Genomic DNA, 27,957 nt, shown 5'->3' with positions numbered 1-27,957 from the left:
TCCACACTTCCAGCTTGTGCCCCTGTGGATGATATCTATTTTAATCCCTTAACTTTACACTCTTTTCCCCCCATTGATTTGAAAGCCTTCTTGGAATTATTGTCTAGAGTCAAATCAGGCTCCCCTATGGATGTCTGCCCCCCCAAATCATGAAAGAAATCGGTCGAGCCATGCCCAATAGCATGATACCCTTGCTTAACGACTCTCTCACTTCAGGGACAGTGCCCAGTAGCTTTAAGCAGGCCTTATTGATACCCCTTACCAAGAAACCTGGTATTGACCCACTGGACCTCACGAACTACCGGCCTATATCCTTGCTGCCCTTCCTATCCAAAATGTTGGAGGCTCATGTTACCAACTGCCTCTCAAACTTTGTGGAGGAATCGGGCTATCTTCAACCCAACCAAGCAGGATTTCGGCCTGGTCATTCTACCGAGGCAGTAATATTGGCCGTCCAGAACACCTTGAGGTCCAATGCTGACAAAAATCTTCATCAAGCCCTGGTACTTCTTGATTTGTCCGCTGCATTCGACACGGTTGACTATTCTATTCTGGTCAACCGTGTCGAACAGGCAGGCATTAGAGACTCTGCTCTAGCCTGGCTGAAATCGTTCATGTCTGAACGTACTCAGTCTGTCCGTCTAGGCTCTTTTTCAGCTGCTAAAATCAAGTCCTTTTGTGGGGTCCCCCAAGGCTCTTCGTTGTCTCCCCTATTGTTTAATTTGTATATGCGGCCCCTTTTTTTGCTTTAAGAAAGCACAAAGTCACTGTATACAATTATGCAGATGACTTGCAGCTAGTCTTTGTACTTAATTCTCCAAATGCTGTGAACCCACCCGTCAAACCCCCCTGTGGTCGTGTAGCTGGCTGACCGAGCTGCACAAACTACGGGGATTCAAACAGTGGGATGACATTGGCATCTCTACGATTGGGGATATCATAGCGAGGGGGGAGCTAAAGACCTTTCAGGCGCTGCAGCAGGACTTTGGCCTCCATAACACCCAATATTTCAGATACTTGCAATTACGACACGCATGGGGGGCACAAAACATCTCCCTTACTGACATCCCCCAATATGCGCCACTCGAGGGACGCCTGCTCCAGGAACGGATACACAGGGGGGCAGTGTCCATGACATATAAAACACTGACAAACAATATGTTGGGAGACCTGCAGGCACTGAGGGAGAGATGGGAGGGTGATGTGGGCACACTAGAAAATCTAGATTGGGAACTCATCCTCATGCACCCCCGAGAGGTGGCCATAAAGTCGAGGCTTCGCCTCATCCAGTTCAAGGTTCTACACCGGGCCTATTTTGACAGGGCAAGACTCTTCCGGATGGGGAGGGCTACTAATGCCTCCTGCCTCAGATGCCAACATCCACTGGGTGATTTTTTCCACATTATTTGGGGTTGTTCCGAGGTCCAGGACTATTGGAACGAAGTCTTCACGGAATTGTCAGCGGTATTGGAGGTGGACATTCCCAGAGACCCCAGGCTGGCGCTCCTGGGCATGTCAACTGAGGTGGATGTCACGCGGCACTCACTCATCTTTCTGTTGCTGGCATTGGTAGTAGCCAAAAGAGATATAGCGAGAATGTGGGGGGCGCCGGGGAGGCCCAATCTGGATGACTGGAGGCGAGGCCTGGACATGTACATGGCGGCTGAAAGGGTTACGTACAAAGCAAGGGGTTGCCCGAGAAAATTCCGCAAAATCTGGGCCAAATGGCGGCATTATCATGGACTCGAGTAGGGGGGTGACCCGGAGGGGGGGGGGAAATGCGGGGGGCGAAATTGATCACTGGGGTGGTCTCATGTGTGACTGATCTGGCCCTGTTGAACCTGGAAGGAATGAGGTGGTGAGACGACATATGTTCACGACACATGCCTTGATGAGTGAGGAGGGCACGAGGATTGGGTGGTAGGGTGGAGGTACGGAGTACGAGCTGCTTGGGGGGGGGGGCAGAGGGCGGGAAGGGGGGCCTCAAACGGAGGTCACTCAGTTGCCCGGGGGTGTTTACATGGAGGTTAGAGGGGGGGGTTCGGGGTTAAAAAAACGAAACACACCTTGATTATGTCATGATAACTGCCATGTATTGAAGTGTTCCAAAAGTTGCGCATAATACGGGGGGTGCGGAATGTTGACGCTCCCCCCGTGATGACGTAATGCCCTTTTTTGATGATCCGCGAGTTGCAACAATAAAAAGAAATTTTCAAAAAAAAAAATTCTCCAAATGCTGTGGAGGATTTTCAGGCCACCATGACCTTAATCCAGAGTTGGATGTCCTCAAATCATCTCAAATTAAACCCGGGGAAAACTGAGCTGATGTTGCCCGGTAAGAGCAAAATCAGTTGGAGCCCTAACTTCTGGCCTGTTGATATGGGCCTTCCCCCAAAGAAATCTCTAACTGTAAAAAGCCTGGGGATAACCATCAATGAGGACCTCACGTTAAAATCCCAGATTGGAACCGTGGTTTCCTCTGGATTTTTTCAATTGAGGAAAATTAGGAAAATCGCACACTTCCTCACCCATTCCGCCCTAATTCAGGTGGTCATGGCCCTAGTCCTCTCCCACATCGACTTCTCAAACAGTCTCTATCTTGGCCTACCTGTAGGCCAACTTAGAAGACTGCAGTACTTGCAGAACCAGGCCGCCAGGCTGATCTGCAATGTACCCAAATGGGAATCGATCAAATCAGGCTTAGAGACCCTGCACTGACTACCTGTTGCTCAAAGAGCCGAATTCAAAGCTGGGTGTATCATCTTCAAGGCATTGCAAGGCAAGGGACCTTTATTCATCAGGCAGCTGATTGGAAGATATGTTCCTTCACGCAGTCTAAGATCAGCCCACAAAGACCTACTTGAGGTACCACGCTTTAAGAAAAAACGACAAGGAGGCAGCAGTTTCCATTTTTTAGCAGCCACCCTATGGAACTCTCTGCCACTAGCCCTCAGACAGAGCAAGGACCTCCTTGCCTTTAGAAAGGCATTTAAGACTCACCTCTTCACACAGGCATACTTGAAATAAAGACTCTCGTAGACTCACTCCTTGTTATGTTTTTTATCTCTTTCCAGCGCCAAGAAGCTTTCGGGCGTATGTGCGCTTTACTAATTTTTAATAACATAACATAACATAACCGACGCGCAAGGGTACTGCTACGCAAAAATTTCCGGATCCAGTCTGACGCCTGGGGATATTCTATGGTAAGGAATCTATCACTAACTAATGTCTCTTACAGATATATCGTTACACAAGTAGTAACTTGTGCTTTAATGCCTTTCCAATCAATCCTTCGGCTAGAAAATCAAAGCATATTAATGTCTTTGGAAGGAGACCGTTCTCGTAAGTCAGTTTGGTTTGGCCTTAAGATCCTTAGATGTGGCATGTCTTTTGGCAGCTAACCCAAAGATTATGAACATTGTCAGGGAAGGATTGCTGTCCCCGAAGAACAAGAGGCCTCACTGATGCATTGTTGGGAGACCACAGCCTATGTGACAGAGCCATTGGCACAGGTGTTCTGGTGCCTGGGCAGTTTTAAGATGGTTAGTTGAGCCACGGCACGGTCCTTGAGACTCTTGTCTCGCTAAGCAGCTCCATCATCGGTCCATGAAGTTACACGTTTTTTCCAGGGGGTTTGTCTGCATGCAGTGTCAGCCTTAAGAACTTGTGCAGCAGCAGGCCCACTTTTTCAGTGCAGATGTGTCTGCAGTCAAGGCCTTTTGCACCAGCATAGGCAGCTCTGGTCTATCTCTTCCTTAGCTCCTGCAGCAGCTACCAAGCCCCGATTACTTGCCAATACATGGCCATAATCATCCAGTAGGAGGCAGGATACAACATTTCTTCCTCATTGGAGAACCATCAATTTGGAGAGATAGGTCTTAGAAATTAACTGAAGCGGTACACCCCCTTCCCCCCCACCTTTTCATTTCCTCCCTGCACTTTTTCTCCATTTCAGAGCGACTGTCAATGAACCATTCTACATTCTTGCTGCAGGAAGTCAACCTTCTGCTCTTCAAGGGGTCCTGCAGAGTGTGTGCCTTTATGAATTAAAGGGTGGTGTGGGAACATAAAGTGTAGTTGTATGTTGCTGAACACCTAAAGAAGACCTCAAATGTCAGCATCCCCTCGAACTCTAGGTCACTGACCCGTTCCTACTCTCGAGGCCGTTCCAGCGACAGTGCCTCATCATGGTCCAAGTGTTGCCAGTAAGTCGCAGAGGAAGTACAAGAAGGCCAAGCAAGATTTCTCCCAGTCCGGCAACTCTAATACGAAGAAGACGCTAGGACATCAGGGTGCCCATCGGTGTTGTTTCCAGGCCCCTAACAAGGAACCGATTCCGCAGCTGCAACTGATGCTTGCCGAATGTCCTGGGCCATCAGAACCACTGCAACAGATTGAGGCCTTTACACAGGCCATGCTGTGTATTTTCAGCACCCTTTTGGATCGCTCCGGTGCACCTTTGGGCACAAAGATCTGCCGAGGCTTCTAGTAGGATTACTACCTACATTGTTGGCCCTGGTGCCATCTATGTCTCCTGAAGCCATCTCAGCTTCCACTCCAACACCAGAGTGACTTTCAATCTGCCACCAAAAGTCACGCTAGTCCCCTTCACTTTTATGCTGGCCCTGACATCCCCGAAGGATGACCCTGGCCTAATAGCTCTTACTGATTCTGACTCAAATTGTTCTCGGCTCCTGTTCCAGTGCACTCCAATTTTGACACAACCATGCCTTTGCCTGGGAGCCGCTTCCCAGTGCTTCACCAGCTTTTCAGTTCAGACTCAGATCAGAGACAATCAGCCTTTGGAGAAGATAATGGAGATGAAGAGGATTATTTTCCTCCACACAATGATGATGCCAATTTATTCATGAACTTGTAGGAGGCCAGTGGTCTGGACGCTTCTGAGGACAGTGAATTGTTTTCCTCCATTGGGTTATCATCAGAAGAGTTCCTCTTTTACCAAGATAATGAGAGGGGGATTGGATTTTGTTTTTAAATTAAAATATTTAATTGAATTTTCAAATGACACAAACTTGTCAAACTAAAATGAGCTGAGCAGCTACAGCAAGTTTGCACATTTTCTCCCTTATGTCTGCCAGATATTTCACTGATGTTGGGAGAAAATGGGTGAAGCACGCCTGGTTTGTATTATGTTGGTCATCTCGTTGGCTGTGCCCTGTATGGCCACCATCTTGTCTCCAAAGCAAAGTGTTTTTAAAATGATTGGTTATGAACAATAAAAGTATCTCAGTAACATTTGCTTTTCTTTTTTAATTCTACCTATAATTTGAATAAATGGGATTGGATATGACACAATCAAGAAATATATCCCTATACTGTAAATTGTCCGTCACTGTGAAACTCATTGTTCATGCATAGTTTGTTACTTAAAAAAAATATTATTAGGTGTTTTAAGTTAGAGTAATTTATATAACACTGCATCACCATACACTGTGTTAACCTGACATAAGTGCCTCAGAACTATATTTTTCAAGAAAATCTTACTGCTGATTTAACGCACATGTAGCCTTTACTGTTTTGTCACTTTCTAATTTTTTTATTCATTTTCTTTACAATCTTATAGCGTTGATGCACCATAGTAATCACGTGGACAGCAGTCGCTGCTATCAATCTGTTAAGTTTCTCGTCACGCTAGCCCAGAAGTAAGTACCAGTAACAAAATTGGCAAACTGTAATTAATTAATGCTTATGGTTGTTGTGTACTGTTATACACAGTATTCTGATGGCTACTTCGTATTGCAGATTCTTCGCCTTTAGACTATCCTAGACGCCAGACTGGATCTTGAAATTTCTCGCAGTAGTGACTTGTGTGTGCAGACAGGTGGTGCCATGTGGCTTTGCATCAATCTCTTAGCAGCCACCCTTGAATTTATGCATAGGGCCCACATATAAACACCACCCCTGTGTGATGAGGTCCATTCCTTTCTTTCTGTGCCCTTCAACATGTGTCTGGAACTATGCTCCCAACTTTGTCAGTTCTCCAGTGAGATACGTATGAAGTCTCCTACAAACACAACAGGATTCAAGCTGTGCTACTTCTGAAGGAAGTAGATGTGTATGACAGACCTACATGACTAGTGCTTTTCATTACTGGGCTCCAGTCATAGCGCCGTTGTGTGAGAAAAGTGCCCATACGCACCAGAAGGCGATTAGACACCGTAAGCGGAACTCTACTTCAATGAGCAATAAGAGGTTGCAGTGAAACATTAGTATTGCTCCCACTCCAAGGTGAGGGCCGCTTTCTGTCATGGATGTGGTTCCGCGTGAAGCTTTGTGCTTGCTTAAAGTATTCGGGTACATTGAAGTAAAAAATGTACCATGAGCTTAATAAAGATAAGTGGCACTCAACCCCATGTTGCTATTCGATATATGAAGAGAAGTCATAAGGTTGACACACAAAGGGCTCTTTGCCTCCAGCATCTTCAGGAACCTATCTGGTGCCACAGTGGGCCTGGCACACACTGAATTCCACAGTCCATCGATTCTGCAGCAAATTGAAGTTTTCAAGAAAGCCATGCTCCGTATCCTTCAGATGCTGCCTTTTAGCCCCACTGAGACCTACAGTCAGAGTCCAGAAGGATGGTCCTCTGCAGGTTTACCCTCTGGAGGCCGTATTCCATGCCCATACGGAGCCAGGTCTCTGCTTCCACTCTAGCATCAACCCACTTTAAGGCCTTCAATACCTACATTGTTGCTGGATCCAGATACTGATCCCTGACCCAATGTCAGCCCACACTAGACTTGCATCGCTCAATGAGATTACCAGAACACGTCCAGTGTTCATTCAACCATAGCCTCAGTTTCATTCTCAACTCCACTACAACCAAGGTCTAGACTCCCTATTTTGCTCTGATTTTGACTCAGTCTTAAGCCTGCAAAGCATATCCCACAACACTAATGATAATGAGGCAGATAATATCTTCCCCTCACTTCACTGATCAGGTAACTACCTAGACCTAGAGAATGTTTGTGGGCTAGACACCTTCTCAGAGACCAATGTAAATTCCCCACCTTTTCCCCCAACGGACAAAATTGCCTCCTTTGCAGTAGTAGTATGTAGTATGTAGAGAGGCAGAGTAGCTAGAGGTACAGCTGCCTTCTGTTGAAACTAGAATCAATTTACTGACCAGTTACTCCAACCAGGCCCTTCGTTATAAGAGCCTCTTTACTGAGGCACTCACAAACACCGTTCTGTTCACTTATTTAAAACTATGCTTGGCAACACATAGTGGCCCTATACCCTGCAACCCTTTTGTTGCAGGCATTGATGATTAAGAATCCAAATGCCTATCCCTTGAATTTCCAGGACTTGGAATTGAGGCATTCTGAGATATTTGCAAGAAAATGATTGTCAGCTAGTCTGGCCCTATATTACTAGAATGTAGTGTGCCTTTTCAGCAAGTATACCCATGCTTAGTGAGACATAGTTGGCAATGTCTTATTGCCATCCCTGAAGACTTTAGGGCATCTCTTGCCCGAATGACTCGGGATAAATAGGATGCAGCAAAATATGTACTGCGCACTGGCCTGGACACTACTTGTTGCGTATGCTATGTTATCTCCACCAGCATCATTCATGTGTGGATGCAGGCAACTGGATTTTCTGGGGACGTTCAGGCGTTTATCATGGAAATTCTCTTTTACGGATCTAAACATTTTGGTGTAAAGGCTGGCTTGGTGCTTGATCATTTAAAGACAATCATGCCACATCACCATCCTCAGTGTTATTGTCACCAGGTTATGAATTCCCCCAGCATTGCTTTATTTTTAGGAGTTACTACAAATGCCTATCTTTCTAGCAACGTTAACCGTCTCAGCTGGTGCAACAACTGGCCCAGACTTTTCGAGTTAGAAGATGTGGAGTCGGTCTAATCTGTTCACTCTATCAGGGGCAACATTCATTTAGTTCCTCCTCTCCCCCTACAGCAGCACACAACCACTTGCCAGTGCCCTTGCAGTCAGCCAGCAGGCATCAGGCTCTGACATCGCAGGAAATCCATCACATCTGACCAATGAGTTTTGCAGATTGCTTATAGGGTACCCGCCCTACCTTCCATTTCTTCTTGCCTTATAATACCCCAATGCTAGATTACAATTTAGAAGATCATGCCTCATTGTTAATGAAATTAAAAATTAAATGAGAAATATATATATAGAGTGCGAAACATTCACCCAAGAGTGTCAAGGCGCTAGCTCATCAAACAAGACCAACTGGAACGATTTAAAAATCACATCAGAGGTTAAACAGCCAAGTCTTCACTGCCTTCCTGAAGGCTAACAGGTGAGTTTCTTCTTTTAATCTCAATGGAAGAGAATTACACAGTCTGGTCGTACCGACCAAAAAACTCCTTCCACCCCCGGAACTTTTTTTAACCTGGGGGCTGTCATATTATGGGCATGAGATGAACAAAGATGGCGGGCGGGGCATAAGGCTGTAAATTCTGTTTAAAGAAGGCATGCCCTATGTCATAAGCAGCCCTAAAGGCGATGCAAAGGGCCTTAAACTAAATCATTCTCTTCACTGGCAGCCAGTGTAATTCTTTGGGCCCCGGTGAGACATATTTAGTTCTTGGGATATTCAGCAGCAGACGTGCAGTAGCGTTTTGCACAATCTGCAGCTTGGTCAAGCACTTCTTCCAAAGGTTAATGAATAATCCAAAACAGTAGTTGGCTCTAGATAGAACAAGAGCCGAAACCACCAACTTCTGCAGTTCAGCCGGAATAAATGGAAGAATCCTTCTCAATGGCTTTAGTGTATAGATGGAATGAGACGTAAACTGGTTAATGTGGACTTCGAAAGAAAGCTTAGAGTCAAACGTGACTCCCAAGTTTTTCACCTTATTCGTCGGCGTCTGTAATGAACCCAGCTCTGAAGGCCACAAAGCGGGGGACCAGAAGTTTGTATGGCCACCAAAAAGTAAGACCTCGGTCTTACTAGAGTTCAATTTCAAACAGTTGGTGACCATCCAGTCTCCAACCTGATGAAGACAGGTGTAAAATGGTGCAGTAGAGTCAGCAGGTGAACCTGTCACTGAGACTACCGTCTGGGTTTCATCAGCATAAGAGATCGCCGAGAAACCCAGAAACCCAATTAGCCTAGCCAGCAGTGCTGCATAAATATTACAAAGAGTTGAGCTCAAAAAGAGCCCTGTGGCACTTCGCATGGCAATGACAAGTTCGGTGACTTAAACTCAAGTGCCACAAACTGTTCGCTTCCAGTCAAGAAAGATTTAAGTAGCGCAAACGCTTGTCCTTTAATACCAATGCCCCTCAGAGCTTCCAATAATTTTTGATGGTTCACCATATCAAATGCAGCAGAGAGGTCAAGCAGTGCAAGTGCTACATTACCTCCTGCATCAACTGTCTGCCTAATCAGTTCAGATGCTGTGATTAGGGCCAGTAACTGAATAACATCCAAAAAAGCACGCTTTTCAATATAGTCCGATATGACACCATTCATGGCTTTTTACACCATCTTTGCAGGCCGAGGGAGTCTGGAACTTGGACAATAGTTATTTGGTTCTGCCCAATCTAAGTTTGGCTTCTTCAGAAGGGGGAGCATAGATACCAATTTCCAGCTGGTGGGAAATATATCAGCCGAGAACATTCAGTTACAAATAGGAGATAAATGCTAGGCGAATAGTTCTGGTAAGAGATGGAAGTTTTTGGGGGCATGGGTCCATTGGGATGCCAGATTTGGTGGACTGAAGCAGGTTAATGGCCTCCTCAGTAGTCAAAGAAATATAGTTCAGGGAGATCACTGATATCTGGGAGGACTAAGGGGATTTCACTGTTCTCAGTAGATGCTGATAACGTCCCAGGCGAAGGCGTGGTCCCTTGAGCAGTAAGCCTAGCAAAACCACTATATACTGCCTTAACTTTGTCTTGGAAATATGTAGCCAATGAATTACAGAAAGTCTGATTTTCTGGTGACTCTATTACTGCAGAGCATTTAGCCAGCTTTTTTACCGTAGAGAGAATTTCCTTTTAGGAGTTCTTCACAGTTAGTATGGGTGTAGTAAAATAACAGGTTTTCTCCGCCTGCACAGATTGTTTGTACTCAAGCAGAGCTTTTTTATAAATTACTCTATCCTGCATATCATAGGAGAACCTCCACTTCCTCTCCAGAAGGCGGCATTTTTGTTTATGCAACCTGAGAACTTCAGAATACCAGGGTTACTTGTGTCTCAACCTATGATCTCCTAAGCCATTCCTCAAAGGCAATAACAGCTACATTCGGATTCCGTGTGAAATTTGGTGTATTCTGAGATAAAGAATTTTCAAAGGTATTAGTTACCATTTTATTCCAAGGCCGAACCCTAATCAGTTGTTTATTTTTCGATCTCCCTGCCGGAGGATTCTGGAGGAAAAGTGAGAACATAACAGCTTTATGGTCAAACCAGACAAGTGGTAGAGATGACAGGCAGTGTAAGGACTTATTGCTAGTAAACAGCCCATCCAGCAGGTGCCCTCCGGAGGGCGTACTGCAGAAAGTCAGCCTCCTGCCGGCCATGGGTGGCATGTAACACCTGCTGGATGCTGGACTTGGAGAAGGCTGAGGAAGGCTTCTTTTGCTACTTCCTTGTGCTGAAGAAGGATGGTGGCTGCAAGCCTATACTAGACCTCCATCCACTGTATCCCTTTCTGAGAATGAACAAGTTCAAAATTCTCACGCATACATATCTTCTCAGTTCTGGATCCTGGACTTGAAGAGCGTGTATTTTCATTCATCAGTCCTTTAGTCCCACAGACTCTACCTATGGTTTAAGGTGGGGTCGGAAGACTTCTAATTTACCTCAGCCTCTTGGGTGTTCACGGATGTGATGACAGTCATCACAGCTCATTTTTGGAGGTCAGGGATATAGCTATTCACATACCACAATGACTGGCTGCTCAAGGCATACTTGCTGCAGTCATTTGCAGACCTCCTTTGGATGACAACTGCTCTCTTGACCTCTTGGCGGGGTTTCCATCAGTGAGCCAAAGTCCCTCCTGGGCCCGGTGCAGCAGATTCCCTTCTTAGGGACAGTCCAGAATATGGTTGCGTTCAAAGAACCTTTCCATTGCCACAGCAAGTCTGGGACATTCAGGATATGATCTCAGTGTTTTGGGCTCAGTGGGCTTCTGCAATGATGTTTCAGAGGTTTCTTGGATTTCTATCCCCATGCGCTCTTCTTGTCATGCATGCCAAATGGCATATATGGGCCCTACAGTGGAATTTCAGGTTTCAGTGGACTATAGGAGGAACTTCTGTCTCAGCAACAAGGGAGGGGTGTGCACTTGACTTGCCGCAACCAGCATCTATATGTGCGGGCACCTGAGATAATGGGTGTCGTTCTTGCAGCCAAATGGCCATCAATTAAATAACTGTATGCTGGATTAACATTATGGTCTGTCATTTTAATCCTCTGCTCATCCAAAGTTATTTTGAGGATTGTTTGTTTTGTCTTTGGCCCAGCAAGTGTTAGAAAGTGGCTCTATATACCCTGGACCAAAGTAAGGTGCAGTGTGTTTAGAAACTACCAACCCCAGAGGTATAGCAGTGGTTAAAGTCAGGGCTGACCTTAATCTCAAAAGTGGTAGCTTGGTCGAGCAGTAAGGCAGTACCAGAGGACAGTGTAAAGCATTCGGTGACTCGGTCAGCAAAAGGTTTCATGTACTCAAGGACTGAACTCCAGGCCAATTGTTTTTATATCTAAAGATATAGTTGTTTTATTTTTAGAACCAACAGGTATCAAAAATATACTTTTCTCAATTATGAGGGTTGTCAAGTAATTACTTTGCAGAAAGGAATTAACTTTGTAAACACAACAGGTACAGGGGTTGCGGTAGGCAACACAATTCTAAACACAATCTAACATTGAGCTCAATGGGACATGCAGCTGATTACTTTATTGATTACTTTTGCAACTTCAGGACCGAATCCTAGATTCAGTCCTGGGGTCTAAGCTGAAAACAGTTTAGTAAAAACGTTCTAGTTATTGCAATGATTTTTAAGAATTAAAAGGTAATTTTAAAAGTTCACACTTAGAAACTTTTCAGTGAAAATCTAGCAATGTTATCCAATTGGAGAAAATTCAGGTTACAGGTACAGTACGTTCTTGTTACTTTTGTAATCCAGGACTGGGCTCCTAGGTCCAGCACTGGGATCTCTACTTAAGACAGGTAAGTAATTGTGTTTCAGTAGTTGGTACGATTTTAAGGAATATTTCAAGTTTTCAAAAGTAGACACGGAAGAAATTTCATAGAAAAGCAGATAATGGATTCCTATGGAAGAAATTTAGATTACTAGTAAACACGGTTATGATTACTTTTGCGGTTCAGTATTCGGCTAAAAGGTACAGTACTGGCTTCTCTCCTGATCATAGGAATTCGTTATTCGGCTTCTTTGAGATGAATATTTTAAAGTTTCAAAACTTCACACTAGGAAGATTTTTCGAGTCAAACCAGTCAATGTTATCCGACGGCAGGAAAGTGAGTCATCGGTTTTCAGGTGAGTACTCGACTGGTAAGGTTAAGGTTCCGGGCATAGACTCCGGGGTCCCCCAGGGTCAGGTAGGTACAGTTGGTACACTTGCAGCGGCACAGGGCCGGGTGCAGAGGTAGTTGGGCCCAATGTTATCCAATGAAGGCAGGGGGCCTTGGGTTGGTGGCGGCTGGCTAGCAGGCCACGCGGCTGTTGGAGCTGGGCTCCTGGTCACTTTCTCAGAGCAAAGGGGGAAGTAGGATAGGGTACAGGTTGCACTGCCAGGGGCTCTCGGGCGGCTGGGTGCAGGTTGCTTTTGAGCCGTCGGGCGCTCAATGTTATTCAATGATGATCTTGAAAAGGGGACAAAGGCTGCAGGCTCGGGGACGGAGGATCTTCTGGAGTGACCAACACTTCGAGGGGTAAGTTGGGATCTTGGAGGATAGGTAGGCACCCAGGAGTTGGGCACCGGGTGCCGTGGGGCGCAGGGGTGTCTTTTGAGGTCGGGGAAATCTTACCCCCTGCTGGTCGCGGTGGGAGGGGTCCTTTGGCCTGAGGCTGCAGCCGTCGCCGGGGTTGTCTGTTTTTGGGCACTGGATTCCAATTCAGAATCTCCGGGGGGATGTCCTCTGGGTATTGATTCACTCCAGTACAAATATAACACAAGAACACAGGGGGTCTAACAGCCTAGTTTTGTAGCTGTGCTGCCAATCCGAATTATCAGAATCTCGGAGTGTTTGAATCACATGGAAACAGCATATTTCAAAAGAAGGTGAACACTATGTAAATAGGAAAAACATACAGAGTGCAGATCATTCACAGATGGTTTACAAAATCCAAAACATTTAGCAATGGGTTACCATCAAATTGACTTGGTGATCAGCCTTATCATCTGGCCAAACCCAGGTGTGAGTTAGGCTAGTCCCCTGATCATTGGGACCTCAGGCGCCACACCATTTGTTGCTGGTAAAGGATTTGGTCCACCAACAGCTACAAAACTAGGCTGTTAGACCCCCTGTGTTCTTGTGTTCTATATATGTAGAAGGAGCTGGAGATAATAACCAGGTACGGGTCTTTAAACTTTATATCCCTTGGACCCTCTCGTAATGGTTTGTTGTTGATCACTCCAGTACAAGCCAGTCTTGATGGGTACAGGGTGTGCAGGGTTCGCGGTTTTGGGCTGCTGCTAGGGCTTGTTACTTGCTTTGAACAGTACTACTGCTCTTGGGAGACCCAAGTAGTCAGAGTCACAAGGCAGTCAGGTCCTCCGGGGTTTTTGAGGTTGCTGACCACTAGACACGCCGGGGTTTAGCAGGAGCAGGTACGAGGGTCGACAGGCTGGTAGGGCTGGGGCAAAATCAGTTGGTGTCTTCCTCTTTTTAGCAGCTGCACGGCAGGTCTTCTTGTTCCACGTTCTTCTTTCTTGTTCTTCTTTCTTGTTTCGGAAACTGGATCTGTGGAAGAAGGTTCAGGGTGCCCATAAATACTAAATTTAGGGGTGTTACAGGTAGGGCAAGGGCAGGGACCAATGGGTCCCTGTCCTGGGGTGGGTACACCCCCTAGTCTGCTCCTCTCCTGTGGGAGGGGGGGGCAGGAGCCTAGCTGTGATTGGGCCGGGCTTCCCATCTTCAAGATGGCCGGAGCCCGGGGTTGTGCATCACCTCGCCTCTGCCACCTGAGGGGTGGAGTTGGCACAGGCTACCACACCCCGCTTTCTGATGTAGGGTTTCCCGCCAGAGTGCGAGTCAGAACTGGTGGGGACCAGTTGCTGAGTATAGCAAGTGGTCTGGAGAAGCTCACAAAGGCGCAATGCCTTTGAAGCTTCCCCTGCCCATCCTGGGTGAGGAGTCTTGGCACCTCGTCCCAGGATGTGCCTGGTTGCAGGCCCAGGAGAGCGGGGTCTCTCCACCCAGGGGTCCAGCAACATGTCTGCTGTGTGGCAGCCTCTCAGACAAGACGTGGATTGTAGGTTAGGTTTCAGGGGGTATCTCTAAGATGCCCTTTGTAGTGCATTTTACATTAAATCCCACACTGGCATCAGTATGGGTTTAATGTGCTGAGAAGTTAGATATCAAACTTGTCAGCCTTCAGAGTAGCCATTATGGTGCTGTGGAGTTCGTAATGACAACCTCCCAGCACCATATACTCCTAGTGGCATCACTGCACTTACAGTGCCCAGGAATGGCCCTGGGTACTATAGGGGCCCATGGTTCATGCACCCGTGCCTACACCGCTGGCAGATGGCACCCAGCTAGAGGGGTGGCTGGTGTATGCCAGGGCAGTGGGTTTGTGGGCATGGCACACAAGGATGTGTGCCATGTTGACTCTTTGTTTAGTTCTGCACCAGGACAGTCAGCCTGCAAAGGTGTGTGTGTGTGTCAGGGTACAGGGCCCCTAAGTGTGGCACAATAGGTGCTGCAGCCCTTAGGGGTCTTCTCTGGTCACATGTGTAGGAAGGTGGATACCTGACTATGGTTACCCCAGATGTTTTGCCTAGTGTTTAGCTGGTTTTCGAAGTAGTTGGCCTGGGGTCCTGCTAATCGGGGTCCCAGGCTATCTGCTCTCTCTGTAAAATGGACTCCATGTACTTTAGGTACATCTCCAATTGGATATTGGGTCACCTTATGAGCCCCTGTACAGTGTACTATAGGTACCCAGGGCATAGGTGCATCCAAGGCCTACCAGGGGCTGCAGCATATCTTTTGCCACACCTGGCTGGCCATCCAAACTGACACAACTGGCTGATCACTCAGCTGGGGCAAGGTCGTGTAAACACCCCTTGCTTAGGTATAGTATTCCTATACCTACTTATATATAGACACATAGTAACCTATAAGTCACTCCTATGGCAGGCCTTAACAATCCTGGAGGCAGAGTGCTTGGTTATGTGTGAGATGGTGCTCTAGCATGAGCTGAGCCTGTCTGCAGCTTTCGGAACCATGTCCTTATAACTGTTCTATGATATTGCCATACCATATACTCTTAAGTGCATTATAATCCTCGCGGTTAATGCTAACTTTGGTTTGGCTTTATCCAAACATGTCGTGTAAGGTGTCATACGCTTTGGAATACTACTCCCTCACCAATTCTGGCGAAGGGGGTAGCATTCCACCCTTCTAGAGGGAGAAGACATGTTAAAACTACTATTCCCGGTTAAAAGTTAACCAGAGCCTCAGCATCACAAAATGGATGCTGCTGCCACAGACACAAGTCTGACCTCCTGCTGCTCGGAGTCCTGCCAGCGAGGGAGGCTTGGACAATAGGTTTCCTGCCTGGGGAGGTGCGTGCCCCACCCCAGACAGGACTTTGTGAATTGGACAGGCAGGGCTGAATAGAAACATACACTGCCTGGAGCACACTAGGTGCTCCATGCATACCCCAGTTCAAACCGGTTGCTGGGGCACTCCAGCCCCAGCTCTGGTGCGAAAATGGACAAAGGAAAGGGGGTGCAACCACCCCCTTCCTGGTCCCACCTGTAGGAGAGTAGGGTCTGCAATCCTATGATCACCCAGATTTTTTTGCTTTTGTTTCACTGGTTTACGACTTTCTCTGGCTGTGGGCCTGCTAATCAGACCCACAGCCTAGCTGTTCTCTCACTAAATTACAACGTGTACCTTAAGTGCATTTACCAATTGGTACTGGGCCACCTTATCAGACCCTGTAACTCAGGGCATAGGTGTACCCAGGGCCTACCAGGGGCTGAAGCATGGATTATGCCACCCCTGGATGGCCATCTAAAACTGACACAACTGGCTGCACGACAGCTGGGGCAAGGTGGTGTAATCACCCTTTGCGTTAGATATAGTATACCTATATCTAACCCTAAAATGGACACATAGATTCCTATCAGTTACTCCTATGGCAGGCCTTGACAATCCTGAAGGCAGAGTGCTTGGAATCGTGTGAGATGGTGCTCTGGCATGAGCTGAGCCCGTTTGCAGCTTGCGGAACAAAGTCCTAATAGCTGTTCCATGATAACGCATACCATATACTCTTAAGTGCATTATAATCCTCGCTGTTAAATGCTATCTTTGGTATCGCTTTATCAAAACATGTCGAGTAAGGTGTCATACGAATTGCAATACTAACCCCTCGCCAATTCTGGCTACGGGGTTAGCATTCCACCCTTCTAGAGGGACACGACATGTATGTAACTGTGAACCCCGGTTAAAGTTAACTCAAGCCTCAGCATCACAAAATAGATGCTGCCACCACAGACACGAGTCTGACCCCCTGCAGCTGGGAGTCCTTCCAGCGAGGGGAGCTTGGACAAAGGGTTTCCTGTCAGGGGCGGTGCTAGCACCATCCCAGACAGGGTTTTGTGTATCCTGGGTAGGCAGGGCTTTACAGGAAGGTGACTGCAAGTGGCACCCCGGTGCTCACTAAGCATCTGCCGGCTAGAACCAGTTCCAGGGGCACACCAGCCCCTGGCCTGGGGAAAGTCCGGCATGGGAGAGGGGTGTAACCACCCCCCTTCCTGGTCCCACCCCTAGGGCAGGACCTAGTTGCGTACCCACCCCTTTCTTTAGGATAAAGGCAGGAGCGGGGACCCTTCCAAATTAGATCATCTTTGAATCAAGAAACTACTTTCTACGAAAGGGACTCTCGACTTCTTCTCAAGATTTCTCCCTTGTGGCTAAGGAGTAGTCACCCTGCATCCGCAGGCACCATCTAAGAACTCTGCGGTTTGCTGCACGTCCTTCCTCCGGAATCCGACTGACCAGCTCGACGAGACCCGGCTTCCCTGGCACCTCTGACCTCTACCTACCTCTACAGCTAAGCTGAGAACCGTAGGTGCGACGAGACCTCGAGGGACCGGCCATCATCAGAACTGCACGACTTCTATCCAGCACGACCGCCGAGGGATCCTCTGGTGAGTGCTTTGGGGTCCGAGAAGCCCCGACCCTGAGCAGCTCCTGCACCGAAGTCCAGCCCCCCAGCATCCACGAGATCTGCGTGGGGCCCTTCTGCTTTGTGGCTGCTCACCGCGTTGTCTGGCTACTAGCCGCTGGCTTGTGGCCTTCCCGACGACGCCCGACGACATCACCACTGCTGGTCTGGTTGCTCCAGACTGGCCCTTGCTCCCTTCCAAAAGAGGAGCACCCCGGACCCTCCTGGTCCACTCCAGACGCCATTTTAGGTCCACCGCGTGGGCTTGAATTTGCCAAGACTTGTTGCCCCAATCCTGGGTCCAGCGACGTCGACAGCATCAACCATCTTGGGCCAGCTCGCACCTCCATCCTGGTAGCCGACAACGCCTCCTGGTCCGTGAGACTGCAGAGCCCAGCGTCGACCACTCACCTGGTCGAGGTGACTTCGCCCGGTGCCATCCTGGTGCCCACACAATCACTGGCTAGTGATTAAGAACTTGGTCCCCTCTGCTTTCAGGTGTCATCCATCTTCGATCCAGGCTTGGATCACTTCGAACTTCAACACTGGTCGCCTGCCAGCAACTTCTTTCTTCAGGCTCCATAGACTGCAACACGGATTCCCGACGTCTTTTCAGACCTATGCAGCTGCAGCCCCTGGGCTAGGTAACTTTGGCATTTCGGTGCCCCAGCATAGCCTCACTATCCAAGGGTCCAGATCCTTTTCGTTTTTCAGCCTATCTAGTCGGGTTCGCCCGAGAACACTAACTTTGCTTTTACTAGCCTCCATAGACTTTGTCCCGCATCCCGCGTGAGAGTGCACACTCTGCACCCGAGTCCCCTAGGCCTCCTACTAGTAATCTGAAGGTTCAGTAACGTAGTCCTAGCGATTCCAAAGCCTATTAGTCCAGTACTTACCTGCTAGTAATTTCGCATTCCACTTTTAGAGTATATGGTTTTTCGTGCCCCTCGGGCATTTGTGTAAATTGTGCAACTTAAAGTATTTTCGTAAGAGTTTTGTTGTGTGCTTAGTACCCTGTCCTCATAAAGAGTACAGGGCTGTTGTGATCTAAATAAATACACTGTTTATTTTCATAACACTTGTGTGGTGTTCTTTCACTTGGTGTTCAAGGGGTATATGTGATGGTATAACAGCTGGCTTAACACACCCTCTAGAGTTTAGCCCGAAGACTGCTCGTATCCACGCTACTAGGATAGCTGGTCTATAAGGTTGACTTACAACCAATCATCAATAAGGGTTGTTGGACTGATACATAGTGTTCACTAGAATAGTGAGCACTGCATATCAGGCCACCTTCTCACACCACCCATAGGAGGGACCTAGTAAGCAAACCAGCCCCCTTTAGTTGTATAAAGGTTGGAGCTGACCCAGGAGACTTTAGATTAATCCTGGAATCGACTTGAGACAAAACTCTGGACCCTTCGACATTCACCTGAGCTGAAGACTGAAGAATCTCCCTTGAGGCCAAGGAGTGACCACCCTGGGTAACCAGGCACCATCCAGCAACTCGACGGCTTGCTTTTTCCCCGTTCCCGCCGGAACCCGAGCACAGAACCTCACAAGCCCTCGACTCCCGGACCTCTCTGACCCAACTGCACGACTCTAGCTCAGCTGTGCCCCGTCGAAGGCGTCGGAACCCGTGGAAGCAGGCAACTTGGAAAGTCTTCGACTTGCTAAGAGTGCAGCTCCTGAGGCCTCCTCGAAGCTGTGCACTGGGGAGTGAGACACCCCGACATCGAGCTCCACCTTCACCGAAGACCAGCCCTCCACACTCCACGAGATCTGCGTGGGGCCCTACTGCTTGTGTTCTGCTCGACGCGTTGTCCGGTTGCTGGCCCGTTCGCTAGTAGCCTCTGTGATGACACTCCTTTCAAATCACCTCGCTGGTCTGGTTGCTCCAGACTGGCCCTTTCCTCCCTGCAAAGGTGATGCACCTCAGACCCTCCTGGTCTGCACCAGAAGCCCTTTGTGTATCCTGCGTGGGTTGGCTTTGCTTAAGCTTGTTGGCTCCGATCTTGAAGCCGACCCCTCCATCTGCGAGAACCTTCGTGGGACAGCTCCTCTCCAGCACCTGGTCGTCCTTGACTCCTCCTGGTCCGTGTGGCTCCAACAACAAGCTTCACGACAGCACCTGATTGCTCCTCAACGACATCTGGTTCCTTCCTGATTCCACCTGGTCACTGGCTAGTGACCCAAACTCTGTCCCCTCTGCTTTCAGGTCCTCTTCAACTCCGATCCACCCTTGGATCCACCCGGATATCTTCCTCCTGGTCGCCTGCAGCATCTGCTTCCAAGGCTCCATAGGAAACAACGAGAAAACCCGACACCCTTTGACACCTATGCACCCGCAGCCCGTGGGTGAGGAACGCGAGTACTTTGGTGCTTCTGTAGGGATTGACTATCCTATTGTCCAGTTTTGTTTGTTGTGTAATCCTAGTTAGACAGGAAATGTCCTAAATCTTCATTACTTACCTTCTTACGTTCCTATTGACTTTCTATTGACTCTCGCGTGAGTGTACTGACACTGCACGCGCCGCCTGTGGGCCTCCTACTCCTAACCTAAGGGTCAGATAGTGTAGCCCCAGCGATCCCCTAGGCCTCCTCCTTTCACAAGATGTGGTTCTTATACCACTTACTTAGTATATGGTTTTACGGGCCCCTGGGGCCTAACTGTAAATTGTGCTATTTAAAGTATTTCTGAGAGTAACTTGTTATGTGCTTTTGCCTCTGACCTCATAAAGAGTTCAGAGGAGGGTGTTAGTGAATAAATACATATATATTTTATATATATCCTGTGTGGTGTCCTTTTATTTGATATTCAAGGGGTTACATATGGTAAAACAGCTGGCTTTACACGCCCTCAAGAGTCTTTTAGCCTAAGACTGTTCTGTCCACGCTACCTCTAGGATAGCTGGTCTATAAGGTTGACTTTACAACCATCACCATAAGGGTTGTTTGGACTGGTGCAAGGTGGTCACTAGAATAGTGAACATCATATACCAGGCCAACTTCTCACACCAAGGCCCTGGGTACCTATGGTACCATTTACTAGGGGCTGACATGTGGCCAGAGATGCCAATTGGGTTTAGGCTTTAGTTCAGGTTTTTGGGAAGGAACATAGGCCCTGGGCACCTGGTTGGCAGGAGCCCAGGGCACACTCAGTCAACGCACCTCAGCAGTTCAGCAAAAAGTTGGGGCATACCAATGCAAGAAAGAGGGCACTTTCTCACAGCAAGGTCTTGCAGTGAACACAGTTAAGGGTTACATGTCGTCCATTTCTGCTTTTTGATGTTTACTAGATTATTTTTCTCTTTTCTAGTTTTCCTGTTGTGGAGCACTTTCAGAATGGACTTTTTCACATGTTTTCTCCTAATTTTGTCATCTCACAGTGGGATCTCAGTTAAGGCCTCACGTTCCTCATGTGAACACCATTTGAGCCAATGTATAGTTGTTCACCATGGTTACTGACAATCAAACCTGCCTTTGTCATCATTTCTGCATGCCTTGAGTGAGCCGCAGGTACCGTCAATGCTGAGGACTTTGGCCACCTTCCTGCGAAAAGTCATGCTGCCCTTTCATGATGGAGATTGTTACCCTAGTGGTCTTCTTTGCTCTGTCACACCCTATCAAAAGTAGGAGAGACAACATCGATCTGATCCATACAGAGCCCTGTGCTTTTATATTGACTGTGTTAGGAGGAGCCACCGCTTGGATGTGCTGGGAGGGGACACACTAAGTTCTATACTTGTAAAGTTAGGGGACTACTGCACACAGTGTTTTGCCTCTGCTCTCGCTCATGCCTGTGTACTTGCTCGATCTCTCACTCCGAATCCACTGCAGTCACTCCACAGTTTCCTGAATCCTGTTTACTGTTACAGTGGCGGTTCCTCTACTGCTGCCCTAGCACACAGAGCGCCAGTCTCGCATATCTGTCGGACTGCTACATGGGCATCAGTGCACATCTTTACAACGCACTGCTACCTCAACTGTCAGGTCCGTTGAGAAGACATTTTAGTCTGAGCCATTCCACTGACCCATCACCTTGGGAGGTACGGCTTTGGTTTCTATCCACAACACTAGGAATCTGCAGTGAGAAGAATACATCAGAGAAACAAGTTTCTTACATTCGGTACTGCTCTTCCTATTGGATACTCTATCTAACCGCAGATTCCTCTTCACCCACCTCCCCGTTCTGTAGAATGTACTCTCTATCTAAAAAAGTCACAGATTGAGAACTGTACATTTTCACAGACAGTTAGTTTTGGACGCGTCTGAGGTTGTGAATGGTGTCCAGAAAGAATCTGACATCAGTTGCTCCAGCTTCACTTCTGCGGCAAAGTGAAGACAAAGTGGAGTCTCTCAACGCCACCTAGTGGCATGCAGGGGCTATGCTGAAAAATGTATCTGAAAGAAACAGGTTAGTGTTAGATTCCTTACCTTAGAATATCCCCAGGCGTCAGACTAGATCCGGAAAGTTTTCTTCAGCAGTACCCCTGCGCGTCGGTAGGCGTCTTCTGCGGCTCCGCTTCCATCGTCGGCGTCGTGATCGCCGGGATGATGATGTCGTCGGAGTACTTAGATGCCGCCCTCGCGTGCTGACGTCAGTTCTTCTTTTTTCCGCGCCAGCAAACGCAGATCCGTTAAGAGCAGTACTCTAGTCATGTTTTTACTAACTTTTTTGATCTGTTTTGGATCTCTTTTCGAGTTGACTTCGACTCCTGGTGCCGGTAGAGATGCCTGGGTTTAAGCCATGCGATGCCTGTGACCGCCTGATGTCAGTGACCGACCCCCACCGCCGGTGTCTCTACTGTCTCGGGGACGACTTCTGGGCCTTGACCTCGAAAGCTAGGCGGGAGCGTTCCCGCAAGCTGCTCGAGCTCCGGCACTCGGCTCCACGCAGCTCAAGGTCACGGTTGAGGAGGAAGTCGAGGGACCGGTCGTGGAGCCGCAGCCATCGCCACTTGTTGAGCCATTACCACTCGTCGAGCTCAAAATCTTCCCATAAGTCGAGGCATTCTAAAAAGAAGTTAAAGAGACGACATCGCTCTTCCGACTCCGCTCGCCAGTCGCGCAACGCGCTGTGGGTTCGGACGACACCGCCCGCGCGGCTCTGCCAGAGCTGCAGGCGGCGCCGCATCCAGTTCCACACCCTCTGGACCCTGGGCTGAATGCGGCGCCGGAGGAGATACGTAATTTCCTCGTGGCCATGAGGACTCACTTCCCTAGGTCAAGGCCTGTCGGCGCTCCTTCAGGCCCCGCAGACCCGACTGGGGGCCCTTGCGGACCGGCGGCTCCGGCCCGGCGCCATCAGGTGCTTCGGCACCGTCGTCTACTTCGGTCCCGATGCCGTGGGGGAATCCAGGCCTGTATCCCCGTCGACGCAAGTTGACCTCACGACTCCGCTGGCGCCGACCCCGCTGGTGTCGTTCCCGGTGCCGTCTTCGGACAACGCCGTCCCCAGTTTCAGCCCCGGTCCGGCGTTGGATCGGCGCCGTCTCCGATGTTGATGGATGAGCAATTCATCTACGACCCGGCTCCGTCATTCCTGCCTGTTTATCAGGACACAATGAAGGGGAGGACTGGGAGGGGTCTGAGGACCCTCTCGCACAACAGTGCCAGTTGAGTCAGGACTGGGCAGATGAGCTAGGGGAGGCCAGTGGTCTAAACACATCGCCTGACAATGGATTCATCTCTCCTATCTCCGTGTCTACGGAGGAGGGTGCTACCTATGGTGTGGTGTTGCGCAGGGCAGCCAAGGCCTTACATCTTGAGCTCCCTGCTGCGGCCGTGGGGACTAACGTCCTCACCGAAGTGCTTCAGCCGCCAGTAAGCTCTTCAGAGCCTCTACTGCCATTCAATGAAACCCTCACGAACCTTCTGATGGGCACTTGGTCCAAGCCCTCCACAGTGCCCCCTGTGGATCAGAACGTGGCCTGACGCCACCGCCCAGCTCCGGGCGACCCTAGCTTTCTGTCTGTACACCCCACCCCCGAGAGCCTATTGATTCAGACCTCTACGTCCCAGACCGATTCCCGACCGCTCCCCCGGATCAGGAATCCAAAAGATTTAACCAGTTTGGAAAAAAACAGTTCTCCTCCTTGACTTTGGGGTTGCGGTCTACCCAACGCCGCTTGCCCTTTGGGCCGTTACACCCACTCCCTGTGGAACACGGTTGCAGACGTGCTGTCCCAGTGTCCGGAGGAGGCCCGGACAAAGCTCGCCCAAGCCCATGCTGAGGGGCGGGATGCAGCACATTACTCCATACGATGTGGACTTTATACAACAAACTCGCTGGGCAGAGCGATTTCCATGATGGTGGCGGTTCGTCGCCACGCCTGGCTGAGGTCCGCCAATTTTTGGGGGGGATGTCCAGTCTACGCTCATGGACATGCCCTTCAATGACTGTCGCCTTTTTGGCGACAAGGCAGACAGTGCGCTTGAACGTTTCAAGGACTCCAGGGCTACGGCCAAGTCCTAGGCCCTGTCGGGCCAGCGCCAGCAGACTTCTGCTTTTCGCCCCTTTCGTGGCCAAGGAAGATCAGTCTCGACCGGGCCCAAGTCATCCTTGTGGCTCTGGACTGGGCACGAAGGTACTGGTATCCCGAGCTATTCAGCATGTCAGATGATCCCCCAATTCATCTGTCTCTTCAGGAGGACCATCTGTCGCAGCAGCAGGGGACGGTCCTCCACTAGAACCTGTCCAGGCTCCACCTACATGAGTAGATATTGAGCGGCGACAGTTGAGGCTATTTGACTTGCTTCCTGAAGTCTGTGATGTGATTCTGGCAGCCAGGCATAATGCCACAAAATCGGTATACGCCTGCAGGTGGAACAAGTTTGTGGCTGCACAGCAAAGGCTGTGGATCCACTTTCTGCCCCCCTTTCAGAGGTTCTCCTCTTCCTTCTTTCTCTTGCCCAGCAGGGCTCTGCTCTGGGCACTATTAAGGGCTATCTCTCTGCCATTTCAGCCTTCTTAAGGCTTCCTGCTCAGCCTTCTCTTTCCAAGTCCCCTGTTGTAAAGAGATTCTTGAAAGAGATCACACACACGTTCCCTCCTGTTCCCTTCGTGATGCCTTAGTGGGACTTGAACCTTGTACTAACTTATCTAATATGCGCTCCCTTCGAGCCACTGCACAACTGTCCTCTTTGTCTTCTGACTCTTAAAACTGCATTTCTGGTGGCCATCACCTCTGCCAGGAGAGTGAGTGAGTTCCAAGCTCTGTCTTCTAAGCCTCCTTTCCTCTCTGTCCATCCGGACAAAGTTGTTTTGTGAACTCGTCCTTCTTTCCTGCCCAAGGTGGTTGCAGCCTTTCAAATCGGGCAGTCCATTACCTTGCCCACCTTCTTTCTGCCTCCGCATCCCTCGAAAGAGGAAGAGCGGCTCCACCGTCTGGACCCAAAACGTGCGCTCTCCTTTTACCTAGACCTCACACGACAGTTCCGGGTGGACGACCAGCTCTTTGTTGGTTACGTGGGCGCTAAGAAGGGACGAGCGGTGCACAAGCGGACCATCTCTTGGTGGGTCATTTTGTGCATCAAGGTCTGTTATTCATTGGCGAAGATGGAGCCTCCTGTTGGGCTGCAGGCCCATTCCACTCGAGCCACGGTGGCTACTACTGCCCTGGGTCGGGGATGTGAGAAGTTGGCCTGAAATATAGTGCTCACTATTCTAGTGATCACTGTGTATCATACTAAACGACCCTTATTGATGATTGGTTGTAAGTCAACCTTATAGGCCAGCTATCCTAGTAGCGTGGACAAAAGCAGTCTTTAGGCTAAACTCTAGAGGGCGTGTTAAGCCAGCTGTTTTACCATCACATATACCCCTTGAACACCAAGTGAAAGGACACCACACAAGTTGTTATGAAAATAAAGGATATTTATTTATAACAAGTCTACCCTGAACTCTTTATGAGTCAGGGAGCTAAGCACAATACAAAACTCTTAAGAAAATACTTCAAGTTGCACAATTTACACAAATGCCCGAGGGGCACGAAAAACCATATACACTAAAAGTGGAATGCGAAATACTAGCAGGTGAGTAACTTGATCCAAAGGCTTCAGGATCGCTAGGCCTACACTACTGAACTCTAAGGTTAGGAGCAGGAGGCCTAGGGAGATCGGGTGCAGAGTGTGCACTCTCACGCGGGATGCGGGACAAAGTCTATGGAGGCTAGTATTTCTAAAGTTACTGTTTTCGGACGAATCCGACTAGGTAGACTTAAAACGAAAAAGTATCTGGACACTTGGATAGTGAACCTGCGTTGGAGCACCGAAATGCTCGGGTTACCTAGCCCAGGGGCTGCGGCTGCATAGGGTTCAAAAGAAGTCGGGAATCCTCGTTGTAGTCTATGGAGCCTGAAAGAAGAAGTTGCTGGCAGGCGACCAGTGAAGATGTTCGGTGTGATCCAAGCCTGGATCGGTGATGGAGACGACCTGAAAGCAGAGGGGACTCAGTTCTTAATCACTAGCCAGTGATCGTGTGGGCACCAGGATGGCACCGGATGAGGTCACCGCGATCAGGTGAGTGGGCGACGCTGGACTCTGCAGTCTCACGGGCCAGAAGGCGTTGTCGGCGACCAGGCTGGAGGTGCGAGCTGTCCCACGAGGGTGTCTGCTGTCTGCGATGCTGGACCCAAGATGGGGGCAACAAACCATGGCAAAGGCAAGCCCACGCGGTGGAGTCAAGATGGCGTCTGGAGTGGACCAGGAGGGTCCGGGGTGCTCCTCTTTTGGAAGGGAGCAAGGGCCAGTCTGGAGCAACCAGACCAGCGGTGAAATCGTCGTGGTACGTCGTCAGGAGGGCCACTAGCCAACGGGCAAGTGACCGGACAACGTGGCAAGCAGCAAAGAGCAGAAGGGCCCCACGCAGATCTCGTGGATGCTGGGGGGCTGGACTTCGGTGCTGGAGCTGCTCCGGGTTGGGGCTTCTCAAACCCCAGTGCACTCACTCGAGGATCCCTCGGCGGTCGTGCTGGTTAAGCATCGTTCAGGTTTTAAAGATGGCCGGTCCCTCAGGTCTCGTCACACCCACGAATCTCAGCTGGGCTGATGATGCAGGTAGAGGTCAGAGATGCCAGGGAATCTGGGTCTCGTCGAGCTGGTCAGTTTTGATCCGGAGGATGGACGTGCAGCAAACCGCGATGCTTAGGTGGTGCCTGCGGGTGCAGGGTGGCTACTCCTTAGCCACAAGGGAGAGTCTTCAGAGAAAGTCAAGAGTTCCTTTCGTGGAAAGTAGTTCAAGATTCAAGATTATCCAATTTGGGAAGGGGGCCTGCTCCTACCTTTATCCTAAGAAAAGGGGCTGGCACCCGACTAGGTCCTGCCCATGGGTGGGACCAGGAGGGGGGTGGTTACACCCCTCTCCTTTGTCCGGTCTCTCCCCAGCTCAGGGGCTGGGGTGCCCCTGGAACTGGTTTGAGCCGGCATATGCACAGTGAGCACCGGGGTGCCACTTGCAGTCACCTTCCTCTCAGCCCTGCCTACCTGGGATACACACAACCCTTTCTGGGATGGTGCTAGCACTGCCCCTGACAGGAAACCCTTTGTCCGAGCTCTCCTCGCTGGAAGGACTCCCAGCAGCAGAAGGTCAGACTTGTGTCTGTGGTGGCAGCATCCATTTTGTGATGCTGAGGCTCGAGTTAACTTTAACCCGGGTTCACAGTTACATACATGTTGTGTCCCTCTAGAAGGGTGGAATGCTAACCCCGTCGCCAGAATTGGCGAGGGGTTATTATTCCAATTCGTATGACACCTTACTCGACATGTTTTGATAAAGCGATACCAAAGTTAGCAAATAACCGCAAGGATTATAATGCACTTAAGAGTATATGGTACGCGTTATCATGGAACAGCTATTAGGACTTGGTTCCGCAAGCTGCAGACGGGCTCAGCTCATGCCAGAGCACCACCTCACATAATTCCAAGCACTCTGCTTCCAGGATTGTTAAGACCTGCCATAGGAGTGACTGATAGGAATACATGTGTCCATTTTAGGTTTAGATATAGGGATACTATATCTAAAGCAAAGGGTGATTACACCACCTTGCCCCAGCTGTCGTGCAGCCAGTTGTGTCAGATTTGGGTGGCCAGCCAGGGGTGGCATAATACATGCTGCAGCCCCTGGTAGGCCCTGGGTACACCTATGCCCTGGATACCTAAGGTATGCTGTACAGGGACTGATAAGGTGGCCCAGTACCAATTGGTAAATGCACCTAAGGTACATGTGTGTCAATTTAGGGAGAGAACAGCTAGGCTGTGGGTCTGATTAGCAGGCCCACAGCCAAGGAAAGTCGTAAACCAGTGAAGCAAAAAGCAAAAAATCGGGGGTGACCATAGGATTGCAGACCCCACTCTCCTACAGGGGACATCTGTCAGGCAGCTTTGTGGGCCTCGCTGCAAACGTTTGCGAAGCACTACTGCCTGGACAGCCAAGTCCGGAGAGATGGCTTTTTTGGACGTTCCGTTCTCCAGGACTTTCTGGTGTGATCTTGGTTCGCAGACCCACCAATGGGGTTGGTATTGCTGGGGTATCTATTCTAAGGTAAGGAATCTAACACTAACTTGTTTCTTTCAGATGC

General features: G+C 49.2%; 1 protein-coding gene across 3 annotated transcripts in view; it reads left to right on the top strand.

The window, feature by feature from the left end:
- Positions 1-27,957, top strand: part of USP24 (ubiquitin specific peptidase 24) — a 1,909,144-nt gene that overhangs the window by 1,776,072 nt on the left and 105,115 nt on the right. For all 3 annotated transcript variants that reach the window (XM_086952711.1, XM_086952716.1, XM_086952707.1), the window contains exon 63: positions 5,585-5,663. In XM_086952711.1, coding sequence (XP_086808837.1) covers positions 5,585-5,663 — 79 coding nt within the window. The remainder of the gene's footprint in view (positions 1-5,584; positions 5,664-27,957) is intronic.

Source organism: Lissotriton vulgaris, chromosome 1_1 (assembly GCF_964263255.1).
Source record: "Lissotriton vulgaris chromosome 1_1, aLisVul1.2, whole genome shotgun sequence".
Lineage (NCBI taxonomy): Eukaryota > Metazoa > Chordata > Amphibia > Caudata > Salamandridae > Lissotriton > Lissotriton vulgaris.
This window is presented reverse-complemented; position numbering and strand designations above follow the sequence as displayed.